General features: G+C 41.9%; 2 protein-coding genes across 2 annotated transcripts in view; one reads left to right on the top strand and one right to left on the bottom strand.

Annotated features, from left to right (window-relative positions):
• Positions 1-11953, bottom strand: part of LOC110295746 (olfactory receptor 6C74-like) — a 54992-nt gene that overhangs the window by 40957 nt on the left and 2082 nt on the right. The gene's annotated exons all lie outside the window — the stretch shown is intronic.
• Positions 6939-9195, top strand: LOC110296213 (olfactory receptor 6C74-like). The gene has a single exon (XM_021164803.1). It carries the CDS (start codon positions 7032-7034, stop codon positions 7989-7991), a length of 960 nt encoding a protein of 319 aa, XP_021020462.1. The 5' UTR covers positions 6939-7031; the 3' UTR covers positions 7992-9195.

Genomic DNA, 11953 nt, shown 5'->3' with positions numbered 1-11953 from the left:
GCAAAGCCTATTGCCTCAGGCGAGTGTAGAAGTAAACCCTCATGGCCTGCTTCCCCTCTACATTTGCCAAATGGATGTGACTCATTTTTCAGAATTTGGTAAACTGCAATTTGTTCATGTTTCTGTAGATACAGCCTCTGGGGTGTTGTTTGCCTCCCTGCATACTGGTGAAAAGGCACGCCATGTCATTGCCCATTGCTTTTAGGCATGAGGTGCATGGGGTCAGCCCAGAGAGCTTAAGACTGATAATGGACTTGCTTATACTTCAGCTTCTTTTGTTTCCTTTTGTAAAATGATGGGTATCCAGTTGGTGCACGATATACCCTACAATCCTCAAGGCCAGGGCATCATTGAAAGAGCCCATTGCACTCTGAAAGAGTGTCTAATAAAACAGAAAGGGGAAGTAGCCTCTGGCACTATTCCTAGGGAGAGATTAGCCATTGCTCTCTTTACCTTGAATTTTTTGAATAAAGATAAAAATTATTTGACTGCTGCAGAATGGTTTGCCAATTCCGAGGCATCCTACAAAGGCACAGTCATGTGGAAGGATGTTCTGAGTGGACGATGGCATGGGTCCGATCCTGTGTTGGTCTGGGCGAGAGGGTCTGTTTGTGTGTTTCCACAGGATCATCGCCAGCTGCTGTGGGTTCTGGAGCGATTGACGAGGGAGTTCAAGATGGACTGAGGTGCCCTGATAAAGCTGCTCCTGGGGGTGATGCTGCTGCTTGCAGTGATGACTGAAGATCTACGATGGGCCCCCTTTTGCAGGGGTATTCGAGATTTGCTGCTCCCATGGACCGTCTGCCAGTCCAGAAAAGCTGCGTGGGCCATAAAAAATTTTTACCTTTTCCCCTTATATTAGTACCAGTCATAATCAAACGTTTTCAGGGTTTAATTGGACGTATCAAAATCCAGCCCAGAGAGGGGCAAGCAATCCCTTTAATATTTGGCTGTTGTGTGGGAAAAATTGGGAGTTGTACAGATCTTTCTCTTTTGAGTATGTTGATGGGTGGGGCGAGGGGAAATGCTAGCTTTTATTGGAATGGATCTGTATTATTTGGGTCTTCTGTTATTCAATTTGCTTACGGGAAGAATGTATTCTTTAAAGCCACGCCTGTATACGTTTGGCCTCCTTTTGTATTTTTAGTTTATAATGGTAGTTATTTTGATGATGTTGTAGAATGTAAGGAGGATAGTTGTTTTTATAGTATGTGTTGGAATGCTTCTATGTTTTCTTTAGCTATTGTGACCAGAATGCCTAGATTTATACCATGGCCCATGCAGGCCCCTTCGGTTATGACATTGTTTAGACTCAAAAGAGATTTTGAGATAGTCTATATCAATTCCACTCGGGTGGAGGTATCCAAGGCTGAAGGATTTACTAAAGCAGATCCTTCTCTAGGGTCATAAACCTCACTTGTCGCTACCGTCTCTGACCAGCAGAAAAGAAGCGACAAAACCGATATCTTTCCCAAGGCACTTTATTCAGGAACTTAACAATGTGCAGGAAAAAGAATGCCCTGACCTCTCTTGGCCATCCCCCTTTATACCCTCTCATCCACTCCCCAAAACCCCAGTCCACATAGGCACAGTTCATTGGCTCAGGACTACATTTGTCACATCATCTGATCTTACATAGTGGTGCATCTGCGCAATGCAGCTCAAGGTATGTGGCTATATTGAGGGATATGAGGAAGTCAGGTGCCAGTCATAAGACTTGGCAGCAGTCCCAGGCGCCATCTTGGGACTGCAGCCACACCTGCTCCTCACATCTCCTCCTTATTCTTTAAATTGGCAGAGAGAATGCCTGTCTTAGGTTGCCCCCTGCAACAATGCTCCTTACCCATCATCGGGAGACAGACAGCAGTGGTCTGATCCCTGTCTTAGGTTGGTTACACCTCCAGGGAGCCTTACCCGTCATTGACTGCTTCCCTAGCATGCCAAGCCACACGTGAGGAGATTGTCCCATCTCCACAGCTGCCAAGGCTTGTATCAACAGAGCTTGAGCCCTGCAGTGGTGATGTTGCATGCGGCAGATGCACCAAAAGGCCAGGACACTGATGAGCACGCAGCACAGTGCCAATCCACCAATACTGGCCCATTCCTTTAGGTTAGGGTCATTTAGGAAGAGAACCTCTATTGAGAAAAATATTTTCATCAGATTGGCCTGTGGACAAGTTTGTGGAGCATATTCTTAATTGACAATTGATGCAGGAGGCCCAAGCTCATGATGGGCAGTGCCACCCCTGGGCAGATGGTCATGGATGCTATAATAAAGCAGGCTGAGAAAGCCAACGTAAGGTGATACAAGCACTCTGGAAATCAGTTTGGCGGTTCCTCAGAAAATTGGACATAGTTCTATCAGAAGAACCAGCAATACCACTACCGGGCATTACCCAGAAGATGCTCCAACATGTAATAAGGACACATGCTCCACTATGTTCACAGCAGCCTTATTTATAATAGCCAGAAGCTGGAAAGAACCCAGATGTCCCTCAACAGAAGAATGGATACAGAAAATGTGGTACATTTCCACAATGGAGTACTACTCAGCTATTAAAAACAATGATTTTATGAAATTCTTGGGCAAATGGATGTATCTGGGAGGATATCATCCTGAGTGAGGTAACCCAATCACAAAAGAACACACATGATATGCACTCACTGAAAAGTGGATATTAGCCCCGAAACTTAGAATACCCAAGATACAATTTGCAAAACACATGAAACTCAAGAAGAAGGAAAAGGAAAGTGTTGATACTTCGTTCCTTCTTTGAAGGGGGAAAAATACACATGGAAGGTGTTACAGAGACAAAGTTCAGAGCCGAGACTGAAGGAAGGACCATCTAGAGACTGCCCTACCTGGGGATCCATCCCATAAACAACCACCAAACCCAGACACTATTTCATATGCCAACAAGATTTTGCTGAAAGGACCATGATATAGCTGTTTCCTGTGAGGCTATGCCAGTGCCTAGCAAATACAGGAGTGGAGTCTCATAGTCATCTATTGGATGGAGCACAGGGTCTCCAATGAAGGAGCTAGAGAAAGTAGCCAAGGAGCTGAAGTGGTCTGCAGCCCTATAGGAGGAACAACAGTATGAACTAAGCAGTACCACCAGAGCTTATGTCTCTAGCTGCATATGTAGCAGAGGATGGCCTAGTCTGCCATCAATGGGAGGAGAGGCCCTTGGTTTTGAAAAGATTCTATGCCCGAGGGGAATGACAGGGCCAGGATTTGGGAGTGGGTGGGTTGGGGAAGAGGGAGAGTAGATTGTGGATTTTCAGAGAGGAAACGAGGAAAAGAGATAGCAAATGAAATGTAAATGAAGGAATTATCTAATAAAAAATAGGTTTTGAAAAAGAACCTAAAGTTATAAGGTTCCAATTTTTCTACAATCCTCCCCAAAATGCATGGTCAGGTCTGTCACAAGCATTACTCTATTTCTGGTGCTGAGTCCTGTCTTAGTTACAGTTTCTATTGTCTAGGTAAATGCATGGCCAGCTGAAATTTGTGAAGGAAAGGGTTAATTTGTCTTTCACCTTCAGTCCAATAAGGAGGAAAGTCAGGGCAGGAACCTGGAGGCAGGAACTGAAGCAGAAGCCATGGAGGAGTGCTGCTTACTGGGTGGCTCAGCCTGCATATTTATTGTCCCCAGGACCACTAGCCTAGGGCTATCAGGCCTCACAGTGAGCTGGGCCCTCCTATGTCAATCATCAATCAAGAAAATATCACACAGACTTTCCAACAGGCCAATCTGGTGGGAGCATTTTCTCAATTAGCTTCCCTCTTCCAAAATGATTCCCGCTTGTGTTAAATTGACACAAAACATTGCAATATTTGTGTTATGTTAGGTCTACCTATGATGTAATTGTGTTACTTTAGAAGCTAAATATGACAATATTTTATTGAGTATTATGTTGTCAAAGGTGGACTTGTAGTGGTTAATTGTTGTTGTCAACACGGTTGAATCAGGAATCGACTAAGAAATGGATCTCTGGGTAACTCTGTGAGGATATTTTCTGGTTTAACTGTGAGAGCAGGATTTTTCCCAAGAGCCTGTAGTATCTTCTGGCTAAATCCCATATATAAAGAAGAATATAGGAAAAACAGTTCTTTTGTCAGACTTCCTTCACTTATTGCTAATAGGTGCATCAACTCTGTTGTAAAACAGACTTGACATCTGAACTCAGCTTCATCAGCCTCCCAGTGTGGATTGAAGATGAACAAGTCTCTAGGAATTATTCAGGCTTTCAGCGCCAGATTTCAGAACTTCAAAGGCAGCATGTCTGGTGAAATGAGAACTGGGTTCTCAGCCTCTACAGAGTGCACCAGAATTTCTTAGACCACGTATATACATACTGTGTAAGCCAATCTAGTGAATTCTGTTTTTAACATGTGTTCATTCTATTACTTGTCTTTCTCTAGAGAAACTTGACTTATATAGTGGCTCAGAGTTCCAATTATCGATGTAACTTTAAAAAAAATAGATCAAGTTAGCTCTTCAGTTTTGGCTGTCATAGTAGTCATTGTGAATTCCAGGCTGATCTCAAACTCATGGGAATCCTCCTGCCTTAGTCATATGAACGCATGAACTATGGGCATGTGTCATATTAGCTACCTTCATTTGACCTTTCAGGCCTACATTAACAATATTATGCTATTTGGGAATTTATGAATCTTGAGAGATTATATTTATTCTAATTTAAAATATTTTCATGAAGACATTTGGGATCTCATATTTTTGTACACAATGAAAGGGCAACCACTATACTATCTAATCATTACTTGTTATCATTATTATCATTAGTCAAATGATATTCCATTCACAACATTTTTAAATTACCAATCATAAGGGATCCTAGATTGACATCCAATAATGATACTTAGTGTCTCTTGGTGCAGCCCACTGGACCTGGTAGATCCTGATTAGTATCAAGAGACAGTCCACTAGTAAGCATATGTTGGAACAAATTCAGGTCCCTGTCATTTCTGCTCCTGGTGGTACAAGTCTTCTCAATCTGAACATGCGTGCTTGGGTGGTGGTGGTAAGAGGGGCAAATTCAATGCCTTGGGAAGCATTTTAAAGGAACACTATCAATGTGAAAAATATCTAGTATGTCATATTGAGGGAAGAGTCTGCTACTTCTCTCCTGCCTGTACTTTGTTCCTAGCACTGGGGTTTCAGGTTGATGCTGGCATATGCAAGGTAGCAGGATGAGGTGTGGGGAACCTGGAGATTCACCAGAGCTTTTTAGGAATTCCAGATGAATTCACTTGTCAATTCTCAGGGAACAGGGAGGAAATGTATGTACTTGTTTTTCCATAGTTACCACACAATATTTCCACTGAGATATGCTTGGTTAAATGCAGTTCTTAGGCTGTTGGTTGACTGGAGAAGAATAACTAGCAGATGTTGAATTCACCTCTAGACAAATTATGAACATTTAGAATGGAAGTGTTGACTTACTTACACTTCAGCTATTGGGACCAATGTGTTGATTTTTTTTTTATCTTACAGTTAAGAAAACAGAGGACAGGATTCTGGCTGCTGTTAGCTACTTGTGGCAATGGCATGGCCTCAGTGTGATCAGAGCATCTTGCTATTTGTTTTTTGTAAATGGCAGTAGTGTTTTTGTTCAATATTGTTTCACTACAAATCACATACCAAGAGTGAAAGCATTTGGTTGTTCTAAGTCAGATAGCTAGGTCTGAGACCAGAGATGGATGCTAGTTGACCAGAATGACAAAGTCTCACATACAAGGACTTTATGCATTTATAGGGATAGAGTATTTAAGCACAGATGTGCGGGTGGTAGCCAGAGGTTGATGTTGGGTACCCCTGCTCATCGCTATTGCTTGAGTTACAATCTCTTCATGAATGTAGAGCTCCTGGTTTCAACAAGACTGGCTTGCCTATCCAGTGGGCTCCCGGGACCTGCCTGTCTTTGCCCTGTCCAATGCTGGAGTTGCAGCTGCCCTTTACCACCCCTGGCTTTTGACATGGTGCTGAGATTCTGAATTTTCACTGTATGTCTGGGGCTCTAGATGAGAGCATCCAGACATGAGCCTTTAACCATCCTGCTAGAGTTCATTGTTTGGGTCTTCTAATCTAGTCCACTTCATAGGACTGCAGGTAGGACTTCAGAATGCAGGGTGTTTTCTGCTAATAATAGTATGGCCAAACATGGAAAATTGCTAAGGAATGATTATCACACAAATATATTGTGTGGGATAAATGGCTTCTGATCTAAAATCTTTTGAAGATTTGTTATTTTATATGTACTGAGTATTTTGCATATATATATGTGTATGCATACAACCTGTATGCCTGGTGCCCTCAGGGGTCAGAAGGAAGAGATGGATCCACTCAAAATGGAATTACAGATTATGAGTTGTCATGACCCTAGGACCTCTGCATGAATAACTAGTGCGCATAACTGGTGAGTCACTGCTCTAGTGCCTATGACAGGAATCTTGGTTTGTCTGGCTTGTTTTGATTTCTTCCATTTTGTGTCAGAGAGAATTAAAACCATAGCACCAAACTATTATATAGGTGAACCAACCCTGAGCTACACCCACAGATTAAGGTTGATTTTTAAGTTGTAAGTTTTCCTTTGCAATATTTTGCTGGGCCTATGTAACATGAAAATGCTTTTACTAGAAATATATATAATGACTAAAGAGATAAAAGGGTATAACATTGATTGCATGAGACAGCAAACCACATTGAAAAATGACTAATACTGATGAGTGACTTTATCTCTAATGAAGGTATGTGGCAATGCAGTGCTTCTACAGCTAGCAATTTAGGGTACAGGTAATATAAAGGCAGTGATTGTAATAATCAGTTATTTTTCCTTAACAATGGGCAAAGAGACACCTTGGATGCCCTGTTTACCAAGTCTGAACGCCTTCCCTTATTATTTACAGGTTTAGGAACACTCAGTTCTCCACCTTCAGTCATGGTTCTACAAAGCCCTTCAGTGACAGACAGACTGAAGTGATTGAACGGCTGACGGCAGAGGAAATGAGGAATTGGACATGGGTCCCAGAGTTTGTCCTTGAGGGCTTCCCTGTGGCTGAGCACCTGAGGATCCTCTTCTTCCTGGTGCACTTACTGGCCTACTTGGCTTCCCTCATGGGAAACACGCTCATAATTAGCATCACCTGTGCGGACCACCGATTGCAGACGCCCATGTACTTCTTCCTCAGCACTTACTCCTTTGTGGAGTGCTGCTTTATAACTACAGTTATCCCCCAGCTGCTCATCATCTTTCTGTCAGGGAGGCAAACCATCTCCTTTGTGGCTTGCTTCACACAGGCTCTTGTGGTTTTTGTCCTGGGGGCAACTGTTTTTTTCCTCCTGGCTGTCTTATCTCTGGATCGCTATCTGGCCATCTGCAAACCTCTACACTATTCAACCATCATGAACCCAAGGATGTGCTTTCTTCTTGTTACTGTCTGCTTAGTTTTGGGGTTCCTCTTCATGGCTGGTCCAGTTGTGATGCTTTCCCAGTCATCCTACTGTGGCCCCAATGTTATTCCTCACTTTTTCTGTGATTTTGGGCCACTGGCAAATCTCTCCTGTTCAGATACCATGTCTGTTGAGATGCTGTTTTTTAACCTCGCTTTAATTGTGCTTTTTGCTTCCCTTCTGGTAGCCATCTTTGCATACAGCAACATAGTGGTCACAATAGTGCGTCTCCCTTCGGCCAGGGAGAGACAGAGAGCTTTTTCCACCTGTTCCTCTCATCTCATTGTCCTCTCTCTAATGTATGGAAGCTGTGTATTTATATACATGAAGCCAAAGCAGACAAGCAGGCTGGACACCAACCGAGTGGCTGCTCTTGTGAACACGGTAGTGACACCCCTTCTGAACCCTGTCATCTACACCCTGAGAAACAAGCAGGTCCACCAGGCTCTGAGGGATGCACTGTACAGGGTTCAATTACCCAGATATCACAGGAGCAATGCACCTTCCCTTTGACTTAGTCTAACATCATTTTAATTTTATTTAAATGTTCTATATAAATCATCATGTATGTTATCAAATCCTGCTTGTTTGTTACTACAACAATGGTTGATGTATCCAGTAATTCCATCTGAAGGTATTAATAATCTTGTTATGAAAAAAAATCTTTCTATATCTGCTTTGGTGTCAGTGAAGACCAAAGCCTCATATATATTACATGCATATTACAGTTTCTACAAAGTGTCTGCAATTATCCATGCATTTATCTGATGTGTGGCTTTTGTCTGATTTCAGGTATCCTCTTTTAGTGATGGAGGAACAAAGAGAGACTGGGGCTTGAGTTAGGAATGTAGAATCAAACTAATGAGTACCAAGTATTTAAAATTTATTAGCAGATTTATGTTATCATCATTCCAACATTTACATGACACATAAAGAATAACTGTCATGATATTCATAATAAATTACCTTACACCATGTACTATAATTATTTCCCCTGAAGAATATTTGCATATAATCAGACATCATTACTTACTCCTCTAGTTTTCACTAATTGTAAAGCATTGAAATTAAAAGTTCCCATTGCTGTGACTCATTTACCAGGTTGCATTCACTCTTAACCCCTAAATGCAAGAACCAACAAAAAACTAGAGGAATTATGTATTGTTAAGCAGACTAGAGTTGTATGTTGGTGTCCATGCCGATGAAATTCAAATAATTCAGGAGAAATTTCCTCAGATGTGAAAGAAATCTAACTGTAATGTTAGAGGATAATACTGCTTTTTGAAATCAATTTATGGACAAGGTCAGGCATCCATGTTAGCACTAAGACAAAATGAATCTATTGATCAATCATGTGTCATAAGACAAGCTGAATAGAAAACAAGAAGGAAAAAACCTTTGTCCTGCTTAGTTTTTTCTGTCAATTTGACCTGACCCTCAGTTGAGGAATGGCTGCCATCAGATGGCCTGTGTGTAAGACTGCAGAGCATTTTCTTAATTGTTGATTGACATGGGAGGGTTCAGAACACATGTACAGTGCTATTCTCTTCCCCTGCCAGGTGGGCCCTGGCTGTCTGGGAAATGCAGTTGACTGTGACCATAGGAGTAAGCCAGCAAGCAACAGCCTTTTGACATTCCCATTTCAAGCTCCTGCCTTGGGTTCTTTCCCTGTCTTTTCTTAATGAATTGTAACTTGGAAGTCAAATAAACCCTTTTCCTCCCCAAGTTGCTTTTGGCCTTGGTGTTTATCACAGCAACAAAAGTTAACCAGAGCCCATTATAGAAAGGACAAACTGAAACACACATTGTGTCCACAGAGACTAAATCCAACTTTACCACAATGACAAAGTGGAAGTAGATTGGGAATTTTTTTTTTTGAAGAGAGGTTTTTACTATATGAGTTGATTATGGCATAAATTATAAAAGCATAGAGACAATCTTAATTTCATAACTGCAAAAGTTCAAAAGAAAAAAAGCTAATGATATGAAATAATAGCACTCCAAGTACACTGGTAAAAAAAGATCTCATCAGAAGGACACAGCAGTGATATGGGTATTTGTGTGTGTGTGAGTATGTGTGTGTGTGTGTGTGTTTGTGTTTGTATGTGTGAGTAGACAATGGCAGATTTAAAGCAAAGGGATACATGGAATCAGTAGGAGTATAAGGAGCACACAACTGTGGTTGGAAGTTCTAATATCATTGCTTCATTTACTAACAGGGGAGAATAGTAAGCATTCAGAATTGTGTTTGTCCATCAGTGAACAAACGGGGTTTGACTAATTCTTGTATTTTGCCTTTGCTTTCATGAGCACATGGGAACTTTATCATAATGGAACTTTTATTGGGCTGTAAACTCAATCTCAAAACTCTTTACATGAGTGAAAAAATAGGATGCTATTAGGCCACAGAGTGAATGAGAAAGAAACAACAAAAATAGTAACAAATGATCTGTGAGAACTTAACTTTTGGCTGTAAAGTACTCATTGAAAATGACAACTTGTTGAGGAAAATATAAATATAGTCTAGGAAATGTTATTAATTGAAAGAGATGCAGTAATGAAACATTCAAGGAATGGATTTAAACAGGCATTTGCTTGTGTAAAGAAACGTTAGGAACTTGGTAAGTTAGAGACAGATGTAGGGGTTAGAAAAGGCCATGACACAAGCATATAAGGAAAGGACAGAGACCGTAGAGTGTGGAGCATGTGGAGGAAGTGCTGAGATGTGCTAGGAAAGTCAAAATAACTCTTAATAGAAAAGCAAGAAATCTATTGCATGGGTTCCTCCTTCAGCAAATTATCTTCAGAGTCAACCATAACCACATAATTCATAGTTGGAAGATACCATCTGAGACATAATTCAGGGAGGCAGCATGGAAGTTGAGAAAGGCTGAAGGTGCTACCTCAGCCATCTGATTCTGTCTAGCTGGGGCCCATAAATGGGAATGAGGAAGGTTTTAATACTTCCAGCCCAAGCTCCAGCCATTGTTGATCAGTCTTAGGAGAATCCTTCAGTACAGGCCAGGAGTAGTGGTGTACATCTTTAATCCCAGCACCCGTGAGGCAGAGGGAGGTGGATCTCTGTGAGTTCAAGGCCATCGTGTTTAAAGAGAAGAGAAGAGAAGAGAAGAGAAGAGAAGAGAAGAGAAGAGAAGAGAAGAGAAGAGAGGGGAGGGGAGGGGAGGGGAGGAGAGGAGAAGAGAAGAGAGGAGAAGAGAGGAGAAGAAAGAGAAGAGAACAAATTCTTGAGTGGAAACCACCTAAAATACAAGCTGAACACTGTCTGTTTTCAGAGCTAAAGAAAAAGTAGGAAAAGGGTGTGTTTTGTGTTTTGATTGGTGCTGTTTGGATTGCATTGAATGAAGATGCAATTCTCTCTCTCAGGTTCACTGAATTTTGTTTGTGCTGTCCACATACTCCTGGATGTGGCGACATGGATGGAGCACAGCTGAACTACTATGACATGTCACATCCTTGAACAAAACTGATCCTGTCTCTTTCTAAAGGTAAAAATTGCCAATCTCTCCTCACCTGGGGATGGCACTTTATGCTTACCTCCCCTCTCCTTGCTGGGAATTTCCCTCATTTGAACTTGAGCAGCTCACACACACTGTGAGTTCCTATGGACAATTCGATCCGTTGTGTCCAGAAAACACTTTTCTTGTAGTCACCCACCATCGCTATCTTGAACAATCTTTCCAAACCCTCTTCCATTATGATCCCTGAACCATAAGAGGAGAGGTTTGATATAGATACACATTCATTGCTGATCACACTGTAGTTCTTATTTTCTGCATAATGACCATAATGTCATCTGCATAGTGTGGTTCTCTGTGTTAATTTCCATGTATTGTAAGAAGACTATTCTTCAGTGAGGGTTGAGAGATGCAGTAATCAATGGGTGTGTTGGTTTGTATGCATGGCCTTCATAGGCCCATAAATTTGTAGGCCTATTGATTTGAATGCTCCTGCACTCAGGAGTGGCACTATTATGGGATGTGGCCTTGTTGGAGTAGGTGTGGCCTTTTTAGAGAAACTGAGACATTAAGGGTGGGCTTTGCAGACTTAGAGGCCCAAGCTCAACCCAGTTTCTCTCTCACCTGCTTCTGTATCTGGATGTACAACTCTCAGCTCCTTCTCCAGCACCACATCTGCTTGGATGCTGCCAAGCTCCCAACTAAGACATCAATTCACCAAACCTCTGAAACAATAAGCAAGCCCCAATTAAATGCTTTCCTTTATAAGAGCATTCTCGCTGGCAAGAACACACTCCGAAAACCGGATTCTTCTGCAGCAAAAAGCTTTATTGCTTCTTTAGGAGGGAAGACCCCCGACCCCAGAAAATGGCGTTGCTTATATAGCCCTCAGCAATGGTGTTTCAGCACCTGATGTGGCGTGTCAGCTCCTGATTCATTGCTCATCCCATTAGTATGCCCCGAGATGGGCAGTGACTAGGCGTGAGTTCACTCTCGCAC

Source organism: Mus caroli, chromosome 6, assembly GCF_900094665.2.
Source record: "Mus caroli chromosome 6, CAROLI_EIJ_v1.1, whole genome shotgun sequence".
Lineage (NCBI taxonomy): Eukaryota > Metazoa > Chordata > Mammalia > Rodentia > Muridae > Mus > Mus caroli.
Note: the sequence above shows the minus strand (reverse complement) of the source record. Positions and strands in the feature narration are given on the sequence as shown.

Excerpts from the sequence above, each read along its gene's own strand:
- LOC110296213 (XM_021164803.1), top strand. The coding sequence starts at position 7,032 with ATGAGGAATTGGACATGGGTCCCAGAGTTTGTCCTTGAGGGCTTCCCT.